General features: G+C 39.7%; 1 protein-coding gene across 3 annotated transcripts in view; it reads left to right on the top strand.

Annotated features, from left to right (window-relative positions):
* LOC128615860 (RNA binding protein fox-1 homolog 3-like) overlaps positions 1–24,664 on the top strand; it is a 217,352-nt gene that overhangs the window by 74,875 nt on the left and 117,813 nt on the right. For all 3 annotated transcript variants that reach the window (XM_053638224.1, XM_053638225.1, XM_053638223.1), the window contains exon 3: positions 19,737–19,846. In XM_053638224.1, the coding sequence (XP_053494199.1) occupies positions 19,737–19,846 (110 nt within the window). The remainder of the gene's footprint in view (positions 1–19,736; positions 19,847–24,664) is intronic.

Raw genomic sequence — 24,664 nt, 5'->3', positions numbered from 1 at the left:
TCAATTTAAAACCAATTTCTTAATTGCACAGTGTTTCTACAGTGCCAGTGAACAGGCTGGAGAGGAATTTATGAAATCACCCTGAAGAGGTCAATCAATCTCAGTAGTTCAGTGTTTACTTATTTTTGCACAAAATTGGGTTGTAAAGGTGAAGGTTTATTTTCAGTCACTCATTTGCATTTCATTGAAATCTCTGCAAACAAACCTTTAGGTTGTTTAGTAGGCTACTTTCATATTGTATATTGGCAGTTAGTGGACATGAAAACCATGTTGGACTGTAACTATGGCAACCATTACAACAATCAAATAACATTAACTATTGCAATAAAACTAATAGCTATAATTACACTATTAGAAAAGGTAAAACCCTTAAGATGTCTTTGACTGTCCATCTTGTGGAGCCCTTAAATATTCCATGTAGAATCCTACAGTTCAGTGTTTCCTGACCAGTACGGGTCAGGAAAGGTCAAACTGAAATATCCAACTCTGTGATCTGACTTGAAGATCTGATGTAAAAAGACAACTCACTGATCCAGCTTAGAAATCCAATTCAAAGAGCCAACTCAAATATCCAATGCAAACATTTGACTCAAATTTCCAACTCAAATATCCGACATAAAAATCAGACTCAAAGATCCAGTTCAAGTATCCAGTTCAAAGAGTCAACTAAAATATGTGACGGAAATATTCAGTTCAAAGAGTCAACTCAAATATCCAAATCAAATATCTGAGTCAAATATCTGACTCAAATATCCAACTCAAATATCCAGTTCAAAGAATCAAGTCAAATATCTGACTCATATATCCAACTCAAAAATCCAGTTCAAAGAGTCGCTTCACTCACCCACTACTGGATGTTTATTACACACTGCATTAAATAAACATCTGTACAATTTTGCAGGTGTGTTACTCTGTAAAGGCATGACTCTGTTTAGAGAACGTGTGGTATGGAGGATGTTAGTCATTAGATTACAGCAGCAATTACAGTGTCTCCTTCATTCTGCTACAGCCTGCAGTTTGTCTGTAACACAGATCCAGCTTCTGTAATCACTGTATTGAGTTGGAGTGCTGCTACTGCTAATGGTACTGCTACTGCCATAGGACTTAACTGCGCATGGTTGATCCTCTTTTTTTACTTTTATAGCTTAGCCATGGGAGGTGTGGTAAAGGCATCTGCAGTGCGGCGCGCGCACGTGTGTGTGTGTGTGTGTGTGTGTGTGTGTGTCTGAGGAGTGCTGTTTGAGCTAAAGTGATGATTAAGGGATCATGGCCCTTAAATAGGCAGGCTTGTTTACTCACTTCAGATCTTCAATCAATCCTTCACTCAGCAGATTAATTGAAATGCTTCCGATTGATCTTTTTCTTCTTCTAGCTTTCCATCTCATCCTCGATTTTTGTTTCTCTCTCTCTCTCTCTCTCTCTCTCTCTCTCTCTCATGACCAAGTGGAGTATAGAGTGTGTCACCTGCTGTGGAGTCAGAGAGAAAGAAAAAATACAGAGAAAAAGAGAGAGAGAGAGATGAAGTGAATAGGAAAGGGACAGAGAGGAAAAAGAAAGAGGAGAGTGTAGATAGAAGATGTAGTAAGAGGGATAGAGAGAGATGGGGATAAAAAGAGAAATACAGCAAGAGAAAAAAATAGAATGGTAAAGAAATGAAAAAGAGAGAGAAATATAGGAAGATAGAACAAGAGAGGGGTAAAAAAAAAATAACATGCAAGAGAGGCATGGAGAAGGACAGAAAAAAGGAATGAGAGAAAGAAGGCAAAATAGAGAGAGCAAGAAATAAAGGGAGAGTTATTGAAAGAAAAAAGAGAGAGAAAAGAAAATAAGACTCAGGGAAAGAGATATGGAGAAAGAATGAAAGGAAATGAGAGAGAAAGATAAGGAGGGCAAATGAGAAAGAAAAGAAGAAAGGGAAAAAATAAGACAAAAAGAGAAAAAAGGTGAGAGACAGACAGTGGAGAAAACGGAGAAAGGAGCGAGTAAGGAATGTAGAAAAGGGGGAATAAAGAGAGTGAAGGAAGTGAGGGGCAGTAAGAATGTTAGAGATGGGGAGACCGAGGAAAAGAGAACAAGAGAACCTGCAGAAAAATCTGAAGAATGATTGGAAAAGAGAGCGGAAGAAAAAAAGATTGAGAAAGGAAAGATGATAGAAGAAAAAGATAGTCTATTGAAACGGATAGAAGTAAGGAAAGAGATTTTAAAAAAGCGTGTAAGGTGAGATAGAGAGAACAGGATAAAGAGATGGAGAGAGGCAGAGTGAGAGAATGCAGAGAGATGGAAACATTCCACATGCAAAAGAGAGAGAGAGAGAGAGAGAGAGAGAGAGAGAGAGAGAGAGCCTGCATCACTCCATCATGCCTTAAACAAATCTTACACCAGTTTAGAGAACAGCCATGAATGTTTCTATAGCCATAATAATAATAGACTGTGCATGACATTTGCATAAAATTTGCATAAAGACATTGTAATGTTTTTGTTTCTTTAAGGCAAACCGACATCGCTATGTTTTGAGCTGAATAATGAACTAATTCGAGTGATGATGCGGCCGTAGGAACTCATTGTACATTAGAAATGATGTGTAATTAACATGAGAGAGCTGAATGCTTTTATTTAAATATACTACAGAATATTTTACAGCACGGTGTATACTGTACAGCCCGCGTGTTGTTGTTTACAGCACGGTGTATACTGTACAGCCCGCGTGTTGTTGTTTACAGCACGGTGTATACTGTACAGCCCGCGTGTTGTTGTTTACAGCACGGTGTATACTGTACAGCCCGCGTGTTGTTGTTTACAGCACGGTATATACTGTACAGCCCGCGTGTTGTTGTTTACAGCACGGTGTATACTGTACAGCACGGTGTATACTGTACAGCCCGCGTGTTGTTGTTTACAGCACGGTGTATACTGTACAGCCCGCGTGTTGTTGTTTACAGCACGGTGTATACTGTACAGCCCGCGTGTTGTTGTTTTCAGCACGGTGTATACTGTACAGCCCACGTGTTGTTGTTTACAGCACGATGTATACTGTACAGACTGCATGTTGTTGTTTATAGCCGGTTGTTATTCCTGTCAAACGTATTTTACTGATAACATGTTAATTAATGAATTCATGTAGTAGCCTGTATTTCTTGGGGAAAAGAAGCTAAATTATCTTGAGGTAGGAACATCTCAAACTTGAAAAGAAAATTTGATAGATTAATGAATGAAATAATTAAACGTCTTATTAATTAATTCTGTCACAAAACGAAGGTAAATAGTTTATTTCCTGATAACATAGTAGTCATATGATTTATTATAAATCATATAAAAGTTGGAGTTTGTCTCATTAACAGAACGATTAACATCAAAAGAGTTTTTTTTTTATTTTATTAATGAACATTAATGAATCAATTGACTTTATTTTTTGGAAAAAAAGAAAAACAAATATTAAACATATCTAAACATTGTTCTTAATTTAAAGTGTGAAACTGTCTTATTAATGAGATCATGTTTGATTTTTATCAATAGAGATTATTTTTTCTTTTTTCAAGGAAAACGATACGGAAAATTTATTACTTAATGAATGAATTGTCTTTATTTCCTAAAAATAAGCAAAATCCATCCATCCATCCATCCATTTTCTGTACCACTTATCCTACACCCTCCCCGAGGGAACTCTGGGCACAAGGCGGGGGACACCCTGGACAGGGTATCGACTCATTGCAAGCCGTAATCGCGCACACACTCACACGCTGTGGACAGCTTAGACATAACAATCAGCCTACGATGCATGTCTTTGGACTGGGGAAGGAAACCGGAGTACCCGGAGGAAACCCCCCGAAGCACGGGGAGAACATGCAAACTCCGCACACACAGGGTGGAGGTGGAATTTGAGCACCCAACCCTGGAGGTGCGGGGCAAATGTGCTAACCAATAACCACTAACACCAGAGTCTAATATAATATCACGGTAATAAGATTAACAATGATATAATTCTTTTAAAATGAATCCTAATGAATAATATGAGGTAAATTTATATTCACTGTGTGTGTGTGTGTGTATTAGTATTAGTATTAACAGAGCCGTGTCTGATTCGTAATTCAACACAATTAGTAACACCTCTTCAGATGAACAGCTTTTCGCACGTTATTGATTTCGCACATTAACCTGATGGGAAATGCTACGTGCTGATAACGTGCCCGCTAACAGCTAATGTATTTTAGGCGACACATTTTAATCCACACTCCTGTCCACACGTGCTAATTAAGGGAGAATTGCACTATTAATTTAACGTAGTTAGCGTCTGATTCCTGTGTGCGGCTTGTCCGGTTGCGCTTGGGGGATTATCGCAGTCTCCGTCAGGAATTAACCCCAGCAGGGATTAGTCTCAGCAGTAATGCTGCTGCCACGTTTATCTCGGTCTGATAAGCTTCATGATGGAGAAGCTCGTCCTCTGATGGAGCACGTGCTGGGAGCTGATAGCTCTTCTGCACTCACTCTGCATAGTCGAGCAGCATGTATGAGACACTGACCTATTAAAAAAAATATATTTAAAAAGAGGTGGATGCTTGAGATGAGACAGATGAGAAGATGTCTGTAATTTCCGTAAATAAAATCAACGATTAGATTGAACGCACTCACAAAAGGTCTTTCCTTTCAGGGTTGAGGGATCAGAAATCTAGAACCATCCAAAGAACCCTTGAAGAACACTTCTTTGAAGAGTGTATAGATGATAAATAACAGTACACTCTTACCAGTTATCTACTTTGAGTAAAATAAGAACTGTCCTAAAAACTGGTTATTACGATAGAATAATGAAGCGTTTATCATCATCGTTATATACATCATAGTCCCTCATGGAGAGCTAAACACACACACACACACAAAATAAAACCCACGCATAGAAATAATCTCTTCTTCTCAATAATAAGAGTTTTCCTCACATCATTAGCCACATTGCTAGCAGTACAAACTCCCACGTCGTATTCAAAACATCAGTGCTTTGAGAGCGGGAGTTTGTTTTCCATAAAAGGCAAGATATTACTCTGAGCAGCCACCAGTTTCCCAGTGTGGAACGTCAACCTGCTATGTGTACTGGTATGAAAAATAGATGGCTTTCTGATTCCACCGGTTCCGTATAGATCTCACTGTGCTTGGTTGAGTGATGATGCGGTCTATCTGTAACTTACACATACACATTTCAGAGCTTTAATGCACGTCTGAGAGAGAAAGAGACAGCGCAAATGTGTCTGAGCGTCTCGTCTCTGTCATCTGTCTCCTTTAACAGACGCAGCTGTCAAACTGTAGCTCTGCCTGTCATAGCGCTGAGTCTTTATAGACCAGCTTCATGTTGCCCTTGAGGCAAAAATGCAGAAATAAAAAAATTAAAAAAAGAAACCCATTTTTAACATCAAATTGGCACTAGAAACAATTTATGCATGAAAACAAGTGGCTGATAGAAGACGTGTACTTTCAAACCTGCTAAACTAAATTAGCACTCAAGACTAGAGGAGTTTTAGACAGAAACTATTAGCAGACTGAGAAATTCCCAATGTAAGGAAACGTTTTTCCTACATTCCTAAAACAAATGGCCCTATCTATCTATCATATGTAACGATTCGTTGCTTTAATTTTAGATTCCTTTTCAAAAATGGTTCCAAGTAGAAGTGGACACTTTAGATTTGACACACTGGTTTAAACACTTAGTCATTCAATGTACCTTTGAGGAACCTTTTTTTAACAAGTGTGTAATGCCTAGTTTGACTCCTTGTACTTTAGCGTACATAGATTTAAAGTTTCTTAAGTTTGTTCATCTGGAGATTATTCACACTCAGCTGGTTTATTCACCCATAATGGTTCTACAGGTGAGGGGTTTTCTCCATTAATAGATTTAAAACCAATTTTAGGAATGGAAAAAAATTATTGCCTAGCCGAAGAGGAACCATCTTTTAAGGGCATAGACACAGCTAGTTCAACCTAAAAAATAGTAGCTGGAAGCTGAGTTAAAAGTTCAGGGAGGAAAAGAACCATTGAGGAACTTCTTTCTGAACTTAGCGGTCCATTTAGCACATTTAATCACATTTTAAAAAATCTGACTAAAACCACGTTATGAGGGTTGGCTAGCCAAAGAACCCTTGAGAAACACTCCTTTGTACGTGTGTGATGGCTTGGGGCAGTGGTGGCTTGGCGGTTAAGGATCTGGGTTACTGATCAGGGGTTCAAACCCCAGCACTGCCAAGCTGCCACTGTTGGGCCCTAGGGCAAGGCCCTTAACCCTCTCTGCTCCAGGGGTGCTGTATCATGGCTGACCCTGTGCTCTGACCCCAACTTCCTAACATGCTGGGATGTGAGACAGAAAACAGACTCATTATCATTATCATGCCTATATTGCTTCCTTGCAGTTTAATGTCCAAAGATAAAATTGGTGATTGGCTCCATGTACAGTAGCACACTAAAGGGCTTGCTTTAAGGTTCTAAGTAGAATCCCTTTCATAAAGTAAAAGCAATTTAGGAAGTGTGAAATACTTAATTACCCAAAAATCACTTCAGGAATCCGTTTACACTTTTAGAAGAAAGAAAAAAAATACTTCCATCCAGCACACTTAAATATTCACTGCTTCATCTCTCAGGACAACACTTAAAGGTTCCAGGTAGCACCATATAACAAATAGATTCCCTTTCAGAAACACTTTTAAAGTGGTTTAAAAGGATTGGACACTTAGCGATCTAAAGAACCCTTCAAAAGAGAGAAAATATACTGTTTCAAATGAATTTTCATGAACACAGGAAGTGACAGTTCTGTTGCTACGACATATCCGGTTGGTGGTAAAAAAGAGTTCAAAATAACAGCAAAGAACCACAATAAAGAACCACACATCCGGTAGGTTGATTTAAGGGCATTACAATTAGGACCATGTTGTTGGATGGTCCCTCAGGTCACTGATGAATGATGCGTTTAAGTCTTCCCTTACATATTGTTCCACAGACACAAGAACTGCAGCAACATTTCTACAAACCTCGCCTAATCTGATCATCACTGACAATTAAATTCTAAATGGTTGAATACTGAGGTGTGTAATGCATCCGTTTGCCGAACAAGAAAGCTAACTGATTAACTAGTTAACTCTCACAGCCATACACACACAGTGTCCGCTTGCACTTTCAGCTTGCTTCTGGCAATAAACTATACTGAGTATGTTTCAGACAGCGTTTGACTTGCTCCAGCTGTACAATACACAATACAGATGCCATCCGCATTATAGGAGAAAATATTTCACACCTTTGCTCTAATAAAGTAATTGTAGGCATCCAAACTGCAATACACTTTCACCAATCCTCTGGTGTGAACACACTCCGTATCAACAAGGTAATGATGCACATCAGGGTGAGTAACTTCAAGCTTAAGTTTTAAGCCCATGGGGGGGGGCTCATTCTTCTTTAAAGGATCTGATAATTGATCCAGTAAATGATGATTGTTTCTTGTTAATTTCTGTGTATGTAATGATAATGAGTCTTTATTTGTCATATATACATTACAGCACAGTGAAATTCTTTTCTTCGCATACCCCAGCATGTTAGGAAGGCAGGGTCAGAGCACAGGGTCAGCTATGATACAGCACCCCTGGAACAGATAGAGTTAAGGACCTTGCTAAAGGGCCCAACAGTGGGCTTGGTAGTGCTGGGGCTTGAACCCCCGACCTTCTGATCAATAACCCAGAGCCTTAACCGCCAAGCATCCACTACCCCGCCCCTCCAAAATATTCTGTTTGTTCGCTTCTCAGGACATTCAAAAATGACAAGCTAATCATTTTGTTTTAACACCTTTACATTTTAAAACAAGAAATGCTTTAGGAATGGACACGTGTAGTATCTTCTTTATTATTTTTCTCACTGAAATGGTGCATAATGAAAGTGACAATAGGAACTAACTTGTTTCATGGTTGTAAGTATAAAATGTAACTTTAAATTGATTAAAATGTACGACATGTCATTCATTCATAAATATAATTGCTATGGTATTATTAGAATAAAATATTTGGAACATGTTGCTATACGTTACATAAAAAAATGCAAAAGCAGGTGAAATCTGAAATTCCAGGTAAAGCATAATGTTAACCTTTTGTTTTGTCACAGTGCTGTTAGTATATTATCTCTTCTTCTCTAGCACTAATCTTTAATGGAAACAGTAATAGTGGCAGCAACACTTGACACTCAATCTTGCGAGAAAGAAAAAAAAAAGACTTGGCAAAGTGACAGCAGACACCGCTGAAAGTTGCATCAGGCGTCCCAAGACTCACTGAATTATCTACAGTGATAAAAAATATGTGAGATTTACTACATCATTAATGCACATCATCTGTCTGATGCTTGAGCAACTGTGATGGAGTCAGCTTCCATTCATATAATCAGTGTCACATCTTATTTTAGATACAAATAAAAAAACACACATATTGAAGAGTATGTTGCTAACAGTGCTAATAAGAAGAACATACGTCCTTATAATTCTTATCACACAGAATCCCTTCGTTTTTGTTTGCGACGATTTTCAGACTTGCATATCGTGTGTTTGAGGGGATTTGATACACGTTTCTCAGTGGAGAGTTGCAGGTGTGGGATCAAGGTGCTTGACATAGCTGCTGCTTTCATTCCTCCTTCCTTCTGCCTTCCATCCTAATTAAATTAAGTACTGATTAAGCCGTGGCTAATGCAGTCAGAACTGCGGCATGCTAATGTAATAAGATCGGTTAAACCGGTTAGAGTAATTGGCAGGAGTTGCAAACACCAGGAGATTTGCATTCAATTATTTATTTGCTTAGCAGACGCCGCTCTGTAATGCACCGCGACTTCGCAATTCCATTACTTACATCAGCTGTTTGCAGAACCAATTTAGAAACAGAGTGATGTTCAAGGATACTACATGATAAGTGACAAACACCAACACTGCACACACACATACACACACACACACACACACACACAAATTAATATTTACATGCCATATTTACTTTTCCTGTAAGATGTTGACCATATGGTGTATCATAAAGAAGCAGAACCTTGTGGCTCCCCCCCTATACAATTACGCACTGATTTGGTCACCTGTCAATTCCCATCCACTAGCCAGGTCTTGCCCAATCTTATGCCAGCTAACAACACACAGTGGAAACCGCTATCTGCCCTCTTTCATATACACGAGCTCACAGGATCCTCGAATGGTTAGTGTCGCTGGCTAGCTAGAGACCCTAGACACGGATGGCTGTGGGATTTCTGATCACATTTTAAGAGAAACCTTAAAGGCTTTGTGTAGAAACCCTGCAAGTGAGGGTTTTCCATTTTATAGAAGGTTACAAGTAGAACCATCTAGGAAATGAAAGATTTTTGACCACCATTTTCTTTTCTAAGACATAGAGCAGTTGTAGCGTTTAAGATTGGAACTTTAAGGGAGACCCAAAAGCCTCTACGTGATGCCAAACACTCACCTGAGGGTTTCCCATTTTATTGAGAGTTACAAGTGGAACCTACCCAAAGAACCTTTGAGGAACCTTTTTCTTTTTTAGGTTTCTACACTGTAGGGTAGGGTTCTACACTGAAACGTTCATGGAGATCCTAAATGCTCTATTTAGAACCATACAACTGAAGGTTTCCCATTTCATAGAAGGGTTACAACATTGGATCCTTTAGAACACTAAACCTTCTTAACAATCTAAATAAAGGTTTCCTTTTTTATTGTTTCTTTTTTGAAGGTGTAAAACTAGATGTACGGTTCGCTGCTGAAACTTTAAGGTAAACACTAAACTCTGTTTTCTATAGAACCATACAACTGATGGATTTGCCATTTCATAGAAGGGCTTCAAGTTCAAAATGTTTGGAATGCTTAACTAAACACAGAAAAACAGCACTACTTGGAAATTCATTTATAAGTTCAGGCTGTGAACGAACACCTAAAGAACCTTTTTTTTCAGTATGTAGAAGGTCGAACTTTATCTAGCAGGCTACTTTTGGAAAAGAAATAACGCACAGTTAGCGCGTGGACCTAACGCCGTTTTACATTAGCACTGTCTGCATGTCCGATGAAAGTCAACTGTAATTACTCTGCTGCATTAGCAAACAAGCAGATGGTGCCCTGACCCGCTAATTCTACACACACACACACACATCCATGTTTTTATTCTCATGAGTAACTCGGAAGCAACTCAAATTTTCTGCTGCTAATGTTAGTGGAAGTGATTGGGTAATCCATGGACTTGGGCGTCTGACATGATCTCTTTCATCGCAAATTGCTAATGCGCTTATGGGGCACTGTAAAGTCTTGGAAATTAAGTTATGGAAGCCTCAGAAAAGCCCAGAGGCGTTGTGTCTTAATCCTCGTATAACACTCTAGTCAGAATTAATGCCGTTAATCATTTACCATCAATGCAATGCTTTTGATGTTTGCTTAAAGAGACATATTGCAACAGGCAGGGGCTGAATTCTAACCGGCGAGTTGTGAGAGAAGTAAGCATCAAATGAGACAGAGAGACGTGGGTGATTCCACGATTACCATACCATTTAGCCCTTTTAACTCTTAAAAATGAAACTTTATTTTGAAATCATTCTCAAAATTGAATCTAAGAATGCATGCCTTTAACCAGTCGGTAAAATGTGTTATTGCATCTCAGGCAAAGAAATAAAGATGACATTTTTACAAGGTTTCTTTTGTTGCATTTAAGTGCTCTTAAATGAGTAACAGGGTTGATGTTTTAGCCTCGAATTAGCAAATGTGTTTAACTCACATCCATGTTAATAGCAGGATACGAGCACATTTTTTGTAAATGTACAGTAACATCAGTAGGACACAAAAACACAGTAGTTGTGGAATTACCCAGCATTATGATCAGTTGGTCTCACCCAGATAAATAACGACAATGAAAATGTCTTTACTGGCATGAGTAAAGATTGAGTTTTACATCTGCTGTTTTCAAGGCCACTGTATAGTTTCCCTTAGTGCGCTTTCACCCCTATTCGTCCAAAACCAAAGTGAAAATGTAGCCTATAGTTTTGGTTTGTACTATTTAGTTTGTTTTCCCATTGCACAAAAAAGCACCAATAAAAAGTTGAATGAAGGTTGAAAATGTCCTAGTAACATTTTTTTATTTATTGGTCAGAAATATGGGCATTAGTCATGGAGAACACAAAGCCGGTGCTAAATAAATTATTAGATAATGATATACATAAATAGTTTAAAACGTTTTATGTGTTTTATTATTCGAAACATGGCATTTCTATGGCATGACAGCTCTGTGCTTTGTCTCTAATTGCATCCCATGGCTTAGTTTAGCAGCTCATGTCTTCAAATAAAATGCCCCCGACCCGAAAACACACAGCATGTTTCATTTACTTCCTTCAGTTGAATTGATTCAGAGTTCAATCGCTTTCTTGAATGAACTCCGAAAGCGTTCACTTGCTAGCAGAGCGAGACCAACCCCACTCAGCTGCTCTTGGCCCTGAGAATCAGACAGAGGAGTAGAACACGCTAGGGTTCCACTCAAATAGACTAAACACGGCTGATGCGAGTGCACCCTTAGACACTCGGTTTACAGCTTGTGGTAGTTTGCCGTTAAACAGATTTCCATTGGGTTTATAACTCACTGACCCTGCAAAGATTCTCTTCCCTCATTGATCAGTTCGACTGTGCTCTGATGCTCACTCTTCGCTCCTTTAGCAGTCGAGCAGATAGAATAGCTGTCATAGTCGATAATGTAAATAACAGCAGCTACATTCAATAATCTAGGAGACCATGTATCCACCTATACATTGGACATAGAAATGAAATATACATCTCATCTAAGTTTTAAAGTGCGAGTCAGAACACTTCAGTGCAGGATTGCGGTTTAGGAGGCATGACGTGTGTACACAGCTCTCACTGATTTGACTGGCTCATTGCCATCCAGACCTTTGATTGGATTTTCAGCTATTTAGGCCAAGGTAAGTCAATACGTTATTTGAACTGCTTCACTGATTGTGCACGATGTTTACCATTAGACTCCAGGACTCCAAACACTTGAGACGCCAGAAGTCAAGCAGAATGGGTAAAAAATCTCAGATTAAGGGAACATGTAGGCTCAATTTCCACACTACAATTTTCCACTCTTGTTTGGAGAATGAGTGTTTCAATAGCGGTATTTGTTTCTAAATTGCATTGTGAACAGGTGCTTTGTTGGAGGTACTGTTTAGGTGACACTTTTGTTTCACTAAGCAAGGGACATGACATGCCAAATAACAGGATGTGGACTACTTGTAGCATGGGAACAGATTACTAAAGCAAATTGCAATCAATAATTGTTGACTTTTACCATTACACATCTGATCCACTAATGATATAATGGTATTACTTTTGAGGTTCTGTAGCTTAAAATATGTCAACAACATAATATGTTGGATTTTTGATTTTCATTATTAATTCGCAAAGTGGAACAATGATGTCGTGGCCTCACATTTCCTGGTTCTGGCTTGATTCTGAGCTCATGTTACTGGTTCTGTAGAGCTTGTTCTCTACGTCTTCATGGAGTTCCTTTCAGGCTCTGCATTTTCCTCCCACCTCCTAAAAAACATGCATGCAGGTAGATTGTCTATGTTATATGACCCCATTGTGTTGTGCGATGGACTGCAATCACATCCAGGGTGTGTTCCCATTTCACGCCCAGCGCAATGTTCGTTCCTCCACCGTACGGTGGCTCTATGGCAACCCACAACTTTGTGGTCTCTAATACTGATAATCTACCAGCTCTCTCCATCCTTGTGGAAATCCTGATAACTAGTATGATAAGTTCACACCTTATTGAGTTTCTTTTTCAGGCACTGTGCTTGAAGAAATGTTTTCCCCATCTTGTTTCTTCACTGATTGTTTAATGTGCTCACTGTTTCATTTGTGATGGCTAATTTGCAGGATAAAGACCTTTTTACTGGCCCCAGGTCATCTTTTAAGTGGGCAGAACAGCGCCAACTGTTTACCAAATTACCAGGTTGCCAACTCCAGCACATGCCATGTTTTTTTTTTTTCTTCATTTTTCCGCTGTGCTCAGCCTTAACAGCAGTATTGTTTGCATTAAGGAGCTGGCCAGGGTAAATGGAGCTGTTTTCAATTAGTTTTCAAAGTGCTTATCCCATTAAAGATAATGACTTATTGATTTAATGACAGTGGTACTGTTGGTGTGAGGCTCATTGCTATCATGACTCTACTCTCTTTCCCCACTTGCTCAATTGCTTTCTCGCTTTCTCAACATTCTCTCACTCACTTCAGTTATTCTCAGAGAACTTATTTCAAATCTTCATAAAAAAGTCCCACCCACTTTATTCTTTAGCAAAAACAACCCTTTAATGATGTCTGTGTTGCCATTCGTGTAGTTTTCGAGACATAATAGCTGCAGAGTGTTTAGCGGGTAGAGCTGGCCACATGCCAGGGTGTCAGCAGGGTGCAGGGGGAATGTGGCAGGAGGGAAAACCCTGATCTCATTGAAGATGTTCCCATGCATCACATTACTGCAGTACAGATGGGTCAGTCTCTCTCCCGCCCCCCCCTCCCCCCCGTCTTTCTCTATGCAGCGTGTATACATTCCTCCTGTTCTTCTCCTCTACTGTCTAAAAAAATTAAAAACAATGCTCTTTCCTTCTCACATCCTTTCATGCATTCATTCTGTAACATGTAACGTGCTGTAACATGCGAGCTAATGCTGTCTCCAGCAGTGATCTAGTGTAGAGAATGTGTGATCTACTGTAGCATGATTTTCATTAGTCAGATAGACTAGAGTATTTGTGACCTACTGTAAAGTGGGTGGACTGTAGATTGGTCTGTGTTAGCGCCCTCATTGAGAAAATGAGAGATCTACTGCAGACACGTGGTAGTATAAAGTATAGGTTCTGCTGTAATCTCCATCATCAAGGAAGTCTAGACCAGTGGTTAACAAACTAGACATCAGAGCTCCGCAGATGTTCCGTATTTTTGCTTTATCCCCACTCAGCAAACACAGGTGTGGAGCAAAAATGTGGACTGTCTGTGTGGGTCTGAGGATTGATTTGGACTACTGCTCGGAAGGTCATGAGTTCAAATCCCAGCACTGCCAAGCTGCCACTGCAGGGCCCTTGAGCAAGGCCCTTAACCCTCAACTGCTCAGCTGTATAAATGAGATAAATGTAAGTCACTCTGGATAAAAGCATCTGCCAAATGCCAAAAACATAAATGTAAATGTAAATGATTTGAAAACCTCCGGTCTATAGTACTATCTGTATTAGGCAGCTACTCTAAAATTTGAGAGATCCACTGTAAAGTTGTCTCCATTCATGAGATACGTACAGTATGTATAAGGACATGCAACATACTGTAAAGTGATCTCTTTTTTTTTGGGAAGCTATGGAGTGATCCATTGTAAAGAGATCTGTTTTAGATAGATGGATAGATGTACTTTATTGATCCCCAAGGGGAAATCAGTAAGGTAGTTTATGAGTGATCTTTTGTCAAGTGCCCTATTTTAGTAAGTCAGAGTATGAGTGATTTACTATTAAGTGATCTCTTTCACTGAGCTAGATCTACTGCAAATTGAACTCTTTCAGTAAGTTAGAGTATATGGGTAGTCTACCGTGAAGTGATTTCTTTTACGGCGGTAGAAGACGAATGATCTAAGGCGAAGTGATCTGTTTGACTAAGCTAAAGAGTGTGTTCTGTAACATGATCTCCAGTAGTGATAAATTTTAGACTGAGTGATGCGGTGTAGAGTTGCCAAAGTAAGTGCGATCTACTGTAGAGCGGTATCTGATCAATGATCTACTTCTTTCTAGAGTGCGCAACTGTACAGCCCAAGCATCACAAACACAAGGCATTATTACACAAGGTAATTGCGAACTAGTCTTTAGTCGGAAACAGTTTGAGGGATGAAACATTACCAGACTCGCTCATGATACACTGAAGGCATGCTTATGAGAAAACTGGGCTCTATGAGTGATCTACAGTCTGACCAATCTATTGAAGATTGGATTTGATGTGTGTGTGTGTGTGTGTGTGTGTGTGTGTGTGTGTGTGTGTGTGTGCGCGTGTGTGAATAATCAGAATAATCAGCAGTTTGTTTTGCTAATGGCTGTTTTTCTCTTTCACACACCGTGGGGAGCTCTGTGTAATGAAGCGCCCACCTCCCAGAGTAACACACACACTGTTTAAAATGCTCTCTCTCTCTCTCTCTCTCTCTCTCTCTCTCTCTCTCTCCTCTTTGTCACTATATCACATTTTAGATGATCATTACAGAAAAATATATTAGCTAATATACACATCCATTAAATAATTTATAGCTAATATTAGCTAATGGCTATGTTATATTGGCTGTATTGCTCAATTTTATATCTCGCTCACGCTCTCTCTGAGGTAGGATAATTATCCGAAGAAGTATTAAAAATGGTGAAAGCGGTGTCTAATTTTGACCCGTAACTAAGGTGAGAAAAATAGAATTGATGGGCTACAGGACTGAGTGGTCACGCAGCGCTGCTTATCTAAGTGTCACGTTGGTGCTGTGTAACTAGAGAAACCTCGATGAAATGAGCGCTCACGTGCAAATTCTCAGGCAGGAAACACTCGACCTTGTTCCTGTCGTGATGCGAGTCCATGGAGGTGGGTGCAAATGCAGAACTTTCTTGATTTTTTGAGAGACACAGGAAACAGGCTCAGGGAAATAAACATGAGGCAAGACACACTAGGAACCGACATTATCACAAACACAGGAAGAAGAAAATAAACCCTAAGAAAAGTACTAAGTAATCAAGTACAACAAAACCAACCACGAGCGGACCAAACACGAACATGACCTAACTTGAATTAAACTCCAGCAACTAAGGAGGAAAAACAGGCAACTTGAATAGGGCACTAATTAATCAATCAAATGAAAATCACATGAGTATGGTGAGACAAGGAAGGAATGGAAGGCGACAACAGAGGAAGAAGTTCTGCAAGAGCAATCAGGGTGCTTTCCACTGGCCAAAGGTGGAATTGTCCCTGGGGGCTATAACAGAGCCCGTGCATCTGTACCCCGAGAGATGACACTCAAATGAACTTTGGGACACTTGAAGACCTCTGGTCTGGGTATCCAGGAACCCCACCCGAACTTATCATGCGCTTTGGGAGCTGCACGTTAAGGGAAGGGGGTTCTGTCAAGAATTGTCAGAGGGTGCTTAGGACTTCAGTTCCCAGCAGCCACTGCGCCTCTGCACCTGATCCTTATTCCTGTTAACTAGCACCTGTGTGTATATACTCGCTGTTTGCACCATACTCTTTGTCTTGGTTTGTTTCTCCTCTGCTGTCAGATCATGCACTCTCGACTCGTATGTATCGTCTTTTTATGTTTTATTCTCATTCTCATCCGTCTCCATAACCATGACAGTTCCAACGGACAGGTACATGCCAGGTACGCGCTGGTATGGACAGGTACGCGCCGTTTAAGTACAGCATATCATTGTGTAGTCAATTAAAAAAAAGTGTCATCTTCAGCAAATTGCTGTGACATACAAGGAAAAAACACTTCCGGACATACTGTTATAGGAAAACGATAAGTACCCATCTGTCATTGATTAGATAAAGCCTTCACAGGAAATTTTTTATATTTATAAATCATAGCCAAATGAGTAACGTAATCTTGTTTAAGTTGTAAGCGAATCGCGTACAGGTTCGAGCTTACAGACTTGTCATAGTAAAAAGTCTGACTTCAGCTTAGAGGAATGGAGTTTTAGTTGAAATCTTGCATACGACTGGAAGACTATGATACTTTTGTATCTCACCAAATTTCAGTCATCAGGAATGAACGGTCATGTGGTCGCTCGTTGCCCTGCCCACTTCCTCGTGTTCCAAAATATCTCATTAAATGGTGTGAGGCCCATAATTTGATTCCGTAACTTGATGCGTTTCCTATTGAAGCAGGAAGTTAGAGCAATGGTGCGTTAAAGTGTTTGACTGATTTACACAACAGTCAAAATACACCACACCGCTTCCCCCGCCCAAGCTAAAGAGATCTAGCGAAATATGGGGAACAGCGAAGAGTGATTTTGGAGCTGTGGAGGATTTCTCACTTCTGCCTTCACCCACACCTGTCCACCGTAATCAGGGTGATGTCCTAGACAACAAGATGTGATATCTGAGTCGAGGTTGAGTGCCAGCAAGTTACGCCCCCAGGGGCGGAGCACATACATTCTAAAGAACATTTAATTGGATGAACAGAATACGAGTACAAGATGAGTCAACAAAAAAATTGTGAATAACAATAATTTTAAAGTATAGTATGAGAACATCTTTGCCGTCCATAACACTGAGGGACGAAAAGCGTGTGTGTGTATGTGTGTGTGTGTGTTTGCCTCTGTGTGTGTGAGCTATCGGTCCTCACATCGCTGAGTTTCCAAATCACGAATCTACCAGGAGAACCCAAACAGCAGCTGCGAGCCCTCACAGGTCTCCTCCTGCACTTCTCCTCCAGCCTGTCGCCTCGCCTCAGCTCCTCTGCGCTTTGATTGTTATTTATGCGCTCATTCATGGAGCGTGTTATTTATTGACGCTAAGCAAGAACCAGCGGCGATATTATATTCCCAATTTTCATTTCAGCTTGAGCGCAAATAAACAAACAGGTTGTGCGGGAGCTGTTTTATGAGCATGCACACGCGCACACACACACACACACACACACACACACACACACACTACTGAAAGTTTAATGGACTATGGACTGGCCATGTAATAGAATTACAGCCGGTGTGAGAGTAGCAGAATCAGGCAATAGATCTCAAAGGCTATCAGTGTGCACACACACACACACACACTGAAGAAATTGCAAGAATTCCGAGCTCTGTAGTGAAGTATGACAGGCAAACAGCAGTTAGGTGTGTGCATTGCAAAGTGCTACCTCTGTGTATGTGGGTGTGTCTGTGTGTGTGTGTGTGTGTGTGTGTGTGTGTGTGTGTGTGTGTGTGTGTGTGTCTGAAACAACTACAAATGAACTTTCAATTAAATTCTGATGAAAATGAGTAAGAATTCTCTGTAAACACTCATTAACATGTTATAATACAGTAATAAGTCATGTATTACCGTGTAACAGAGCAGCTGCATACAGATATTTGGTCTATATCCCGGTGAGTCAATCAAACGCAGCATAGCTCTATATCATATCATGTTCTATTAAACTGTGCCCAGTTTTAAATGTCTTAAATACATGAAACTCCTGATCATGTAACACACACACACACACACACACACACACACACACGCAGGAATGGAGGCTGTTTTGGTTATTTGTTTTAATCTGTCCCTGTGTGTGTGTGTCTGTGTGTGTGTGTGTGTGTGTGTGTGTGTGTGTGTGTGTGTGTGTGTGACCTTGACCATTAGTGCTGTGCTGGACAGATGGGGAGGAGGGGGAGTGTGTTTTTGAGCTGAGTTGTCCATCAACACTGGGGGTTCAGTTGATTATTGATTAGTGGAAGAAAATGATGGTGCACGCAGTGTGTGTGTGTGTGTGTGTGTGTGTGTGTGTGTGTGTGTGTCTGTGTGTGATAGATGATCAAGTATCTGAAGAGAACAGTGGTGTGTCCTGGTGCTTTATTACATAATAATAAATTAAATGTTACTGTGCTCTATACACACAAATATTTGGATTTTTAAGACTTTTTTTGTTGTTTGCCTCAGTTCCTGCTTCCCTAAATGCATAACCCTTACACCGAGAGAGAGAGAGAGAGAGAGAGAGAGAGAGAGAGAGAGAGAAGAGGGAATGGGGAAGAGAGAGAACAGGAGGGGTTCAATGCGGCTTTAATAATCCGTGGCAGAGGCTAAATGAGCCATTCTGCAGTAATCTAACACACACACACACACACACACACTTCTCTTACCATCTCAGTATCTGAATTATTAAAAGTGTTGTTTTCCCTGATTTCATTGCAGTAAGATGAAATGCTGCAGCTCAGAGAAAAAAAAAAAAAACACATTCTGTGTGCATGTCTCTCGTTCTGATATTAGAATAGAATAGAACACTGTAAAGCAGAATAGAGTAGAATAGAATACAGGCAAATAGAGCAGCGGGGAGTACAGTAGAACTGAGTAAAAAATAAAGTAGAATAGAATATAGTAGTGAACATTAAAATCTAGCAAAATAGAGTACAGTACAATAGAGCAGAGTGGAGTACAGTAGAACTGAGTAAAGTACATAATAGAATAGAACACAATAGAACAGAATACACTAGAACAGCATAGAATGGAATAAAACAGGACAGAATATTGTAGAGTGGAATAGAGCACAGTAATCAGCAAAATAGAGTAAAGGAACAATGGATTACAGCAGAATAATGTAGAGTGGAGAAGAGCAGAACTGAATAAAGTACAGTAGAATAAAGTGGAATACAGTGGAATCTAGACAAATAGAGTACAGTAAAGTAGAGTGAAGTACAGTAGAATGGAGTGCAATAGAGTAAAGTGGAACAGAGTAGAGTGGGATACAGTAGAACTGACTAAAATTGTATAGTAAAAGAGGGTTGAGTGGAGTGCAATAGAATCATGTCTGATGGAGTAGAGTGGCATACAGTAGAATTGAATGAAATAGTGTGAAGTAGAAGAGAGTAGACTGGCATTGTGTTACACCCCTAAAAGTAGTATAACAGAACATAATAACACACACACACACACACACACACACACACACACACACACACACACAATGATGTTGTCTCTGACGTGTGTGTGTGTGTTTGTGTGTGTTTTCTGTGTGCAGATAGCGGCGTGTGTAAGTCTGGAAGTCTAGCCGTGTTCAGGAACGCGGTGTGTAGTGGATTCCTCACGCAGCAGCTCTGGCATTTAGGACTGCCGCTTCTACACACACTGGTAAGAGCTTCCTGTCCATCCCTACACACACACACACACATACACACTTTATCAGACTATTATTTAAAACACACGTCAGTCATATCAGAAATATCACCTGTCTGTCTCTCTGGGTGAGTGGATGCATATTCTGAAACATTTTGTTGTCTAATTTGTTAGGAATCATTTGCAAGAAAATAAAGGGTTAAAAACACATTCCCTCTCAACTCATTCATCAGTTACTAAATAATTACGACTACCTTCCTGTAAAGCAGATTTCACTGTAACTTTGGATTATAAGAAAATAATTTCATTTTCAAGTGTATGATTGTCCCTCTGTGTGATTATCCGTCTGTGTGATTATCCCTCTGTGAGATTATACCTCTGTGTGATTATCCGGTTGTGTGATTGCCCCTCTGTTTGTTTATCCTGCTGTATGATTATCCCTCTGTGTCACGAATTGTGACGGAGCAGAGATAGGACGGATGCAAGTGCAGTATGAACAGTTGTTTATTTGAAAGAGAGACAGGCAGACAAATCCAAAACGTGATCCACAAACATGCAAGAGGTCAGGCGATTGGCAAACAGGCATACACGGGGCAAGGCTGGAATCTAGGTCATGGTCACGGAAAACAGGGTCGATAAACAAAACGAGAAATGAACTATGACGAGGGACTGGAAGCGGATAATCCAGCGCGAACTAACTCTAAACATGGAACGTGACTATGACTACTATACGAACTAAACTAATTCTAAACATGGACCGTGACTATGACTACGATATGAACTAAACTAACTCTAAGATAATCTTCCGCGTTGTGTGCTGGGAGGCGTGCGGTATATATGTGGACATGATCAGCGTCTAAACCGCTAGCAGCTGAGAGCAATACAGACACACGTGAAATCCCAGCCAATGACAGAACAGGGAGGAGACATGACAGAAACATAAACAAAACACACATGTCCAGATGTCACTACGGTCAACAACGGAAAAGCAGGTGCTCGCACATTCGCGCTTAGAGCACGCTGCTTCAAGGGGGAATCATGACACTCTGTGTGATTATCCCTCTGTATGATTATACCTCTGTGTGACTATACCTCTGTTTGATTATACCTCTGTGTGATTATCCCACTGTATGATTATACCTCTGTGTGACTATCCGTTTGTGTGATTATCCCTCTGTGTGATTGTCCCTCTGTGAGAATGTCCTTCTGTGTAATTGTCCCTCTGTGTGATTGCCCCTCTGTGTGATTGTCCCTCCGTGATTATCCCTCTGTGTGATTGCCCCTCTGTGTGATTGTCCCTCCGTGATTATCCCTCTGTGTAATTGTCCCTCTGTGTGATTGCCCCTCTGTGTGATTGTCCCTCCGTGATTATCCCTCTGTGTGATTGCCCCTCTGTGTGATTGCACCTCTGTGTGATTGTCCCTCTGTGTGATTGATGGTTCTGTACTTAACACCAGCCTCACTGTTTACTTACTAATTTAGTCAAGTTTACTAGTAGTTGCTTGTTATTTTGAGTTTTGTGTAGTGATGGGGAGGGGAGGGGTTATTTGGGGGAGGTGAGGGATTATTTTGAGGTGGGGAGGGGTCACTTGTGAAGGAGTTGACTCATTGAGTTGGCTCTTTTGGGAGAATACTGGATATACAGACAGAAATCTTCCACAGGTTTAGTCAGAAAGTACTAAAAGAAAGGCAATAGCTGCTGTTTGGGAGCAGAGGCGGATTACCTTTCAGCCGTGCTGTAACAGAATTTTACAGCTGTAATCTCACTAAATCTCAGTATTGATTATCAGTAAACTTATCTTTATTGATAAACAGTGGATTTACACCACATTTAGAAAGCAGATGTGTCAGGAAAACACTTACCTACTCTCCACACATCTGCTTGGTTCCTATATATTTAACTTGAAGCTCAAAAATGGGAGCTTTAATATGATGTGTGTTGAATTACTAAGACTCAGAGGGAATTACCAATTTTCAGGTACATTGTAATAAATTTCGTGTGCAATTAGTGGGTGTGTTGTGGGAGAATAATTGCGTCAATTATATAATGTGCAGTGATGGGGGAGGAAACTATATAGTTCCACACAAAAGACTTAATGTACTTTATTATTGATAGAAAGTAGATTTTGAGTATATTTTTGGAATTGTATACTGTCATGTTTGAGATACATTATAAACAGCATATTTCCACAATTTACACTAATGTTGATGAACAGATTAGTTATAACAAAAGGCATAGATAGATAGATAGATAGATAGACAGATAGACAGACAGACAGATAGATAAATAGATAGATAGATAGATAGACAGATAGATAGATAGATAGACAGATAGACAGACATACAGACAGACAGACAGACAGACAATTAGATAGATAGATAGATAGATAGATAGATAGATAGATAGACAGATAGATAGATAGATAGACAGATAGACAGACAGACAGATAGATAGATAGATAGATAGATAGATAGATAGATAGATAGGTAGGTAGATAGACAAATAGATGGATAGATGCACTTTATGAACCTTTGTACATTGAAATTTAAGATATGTTCAGTATGAAACTTTCAAAGAGAATATTATTATAATTATTATTGTTCATAATAATATTATTGTATAATTGTTATTGTTATTAAATATCCACCAAGACATTTGAGTCTACAAAATGTTGGGTACTACCACTACTACTACTACTACTACTACTACTAATAATAATAATAATAATAATAATAATAATTACTCATATGTCCACCCTTTAGCGGTATAACTGCTCTTATAAAGTATATAACTGTGCTTTATTACCCTTTCAGATCCCTGAATAACTTTTCCAATTTTTCAAAATATTTATAAATAATATTCCCCCACATATTCCCCCTGATATCTCTTTATCTCAAAGAAAATGCTTTAAAATCAGGTCTGAAGATGAATAAATCCTCTTTTTCTCATTCTTTTCTGACTAATTTCTGTTCATTTTGTGGTGTTTTATTTATTCATTAATTATTTTTACTGAAGCTCTATTCTTTCGCTGGTAAATTGTATTATATAGACACCTTTTCCTTTTCCCATTCATAAACCAGAGAGGGCACCAACTTTTGCACTCGTCACTGCATGTATACGCTGTGATAAACAATTAGAAGTGAGTTAAACCCTCCTCTTCATCTCCCGCCCAGTTCCTCTTCCTCGTCCTCTCACTCGACTGTGGAGAAGCGTTGAAGGCTGAGTGGAGGACGAGTGCAGCGAGTGCAGCCTCCACACTTCTACACACACACACACACACACACGCACACACACCACAGAGAGAGAGAGAGAGAGAGAGAGAGAGAGAGAGAGAGAGAGATAGAGTTAGTGTCAGTATAGTAAGCAAGAAGAAGAGAGGACAAGGATTTAATGTAGCGCTCATTCAGTGGACAAGAAACATCCGAAAAAAATAAAAAAGGGAAAATTACAGGAGGAGAGAGAGAACGGAGAGATAAAACAACTGCTGGACCACGCTAGCTGGACCATACACACTAACACACACACACACACACTTACACACATACACACACACACACACACACACACACACTTACACACACACACACACACACACACACACACACGCCAGCCCTGCGGCCGCGATGATGATGTACTTTTGGGTGAGTACAGCAAGCTGGATTTTCTCTTTGTTTGTTTGTTTGTTTGTTTGTTTTTCAGTTCATTTTCTATTGAACGTGATTCGGTTTCACGCTGCAGAAATGTTCACACAATTATAACACATCCGCTGAGGGGGTGTGTGGAAAGAGGCGGGGCTACAAAATAATTTTTTTTTAAAAAACCAACTCCGCCAATCATTTTACTGAAGGTCTTAACATGTATGCAAATAATCCAGTCTTTATCTGATTTCAGTTTATAATCCAATTTCTATCTGATTTCAGAGTTTACAATCCAATCTTTATCTGATTTCAGTGTTCATGATCTGATCTTTATCTGATTTCAGCGTTCATGATCTGATCTTTATCTGATTTCAGTTTATAATCCAATCCTTTACTGATTTCAGAGATTATAATTCAATCTTTATTTCATTTCAGCGTTCATGATCTGATCTTTATCTGATTTCACTTTATGATCCAATCCTTATCTGATTTCAGAGATTATAATTCAATATTTATCTGATTTCAGTGCTTACAATCTAATCTTTATCTGATTTCAGCATTTATAATCCAATCTTTGTCTGATTTCAGCATTTATAATCCAATCTTTATCTGATTTCAGCGTTTATAATCCAATCTTTATCTGATTTCAGCTGAATCGTGTTAGTCAGCACATGTACAGTGTAAATCTGATGTCTTTTGTATTCCCACGTTAGCTGGTTAGCTTTAACTACGCAACAACTTCTGTCGATCTACACTCTCTACACAATCTAAAAATAAAGGTGCATCAGAAAGTTTCTACAGAGAGCTACTGTGTGTGTGTGTGTGTGTGTGTGTGTGTGTGTGTACAGTGCACTCTCGTCCATCTTCTTCCCATTTGCTGTTGATGCTTCTGCAAATCATTCGATTACACATCACGCCGCTCTTCCTGTATTTCAGAGAGAGAGAGAGAGAGAGAGAGAGAGAGAAAGAAAGAATCGGAGAGAGAGAGAGAGAGAGAATCTGAGAGACAGACAGAAAGAAATTTCCACAGAACCGTATTGTATCTACAGTGGTGTTTGTATATCTTTGTTGGTGTCCACTCCTGCGGAGGGTAACACCGATCTTAAATTTGTACACAATCTCTCTGACTGGGGATTGGTGGAGTCCAAACTCTTTAGAGATGGTTTTGTAACCTACTCCAGTCTGATGAGCTTC

This window comes from Ictalurus furcatus, chromosome 12 (genome assembly GCF_023375685.1).
Source record: "Ictalurus furcatus strain D&B chromosome 12, Billie_1.0, whole genome shotgun sequence".
NCBI classification, from domain to species: domain Eukaryota; kingdom Metazoa; phylum Chordata; class Actinopteri; order Siluriformes; family Ictaluridae; genus Ictalurus; species Ictalurus furcatus.
This window is presented reverse-complemented; position numbering and strand designations above follow the sequence as displayed.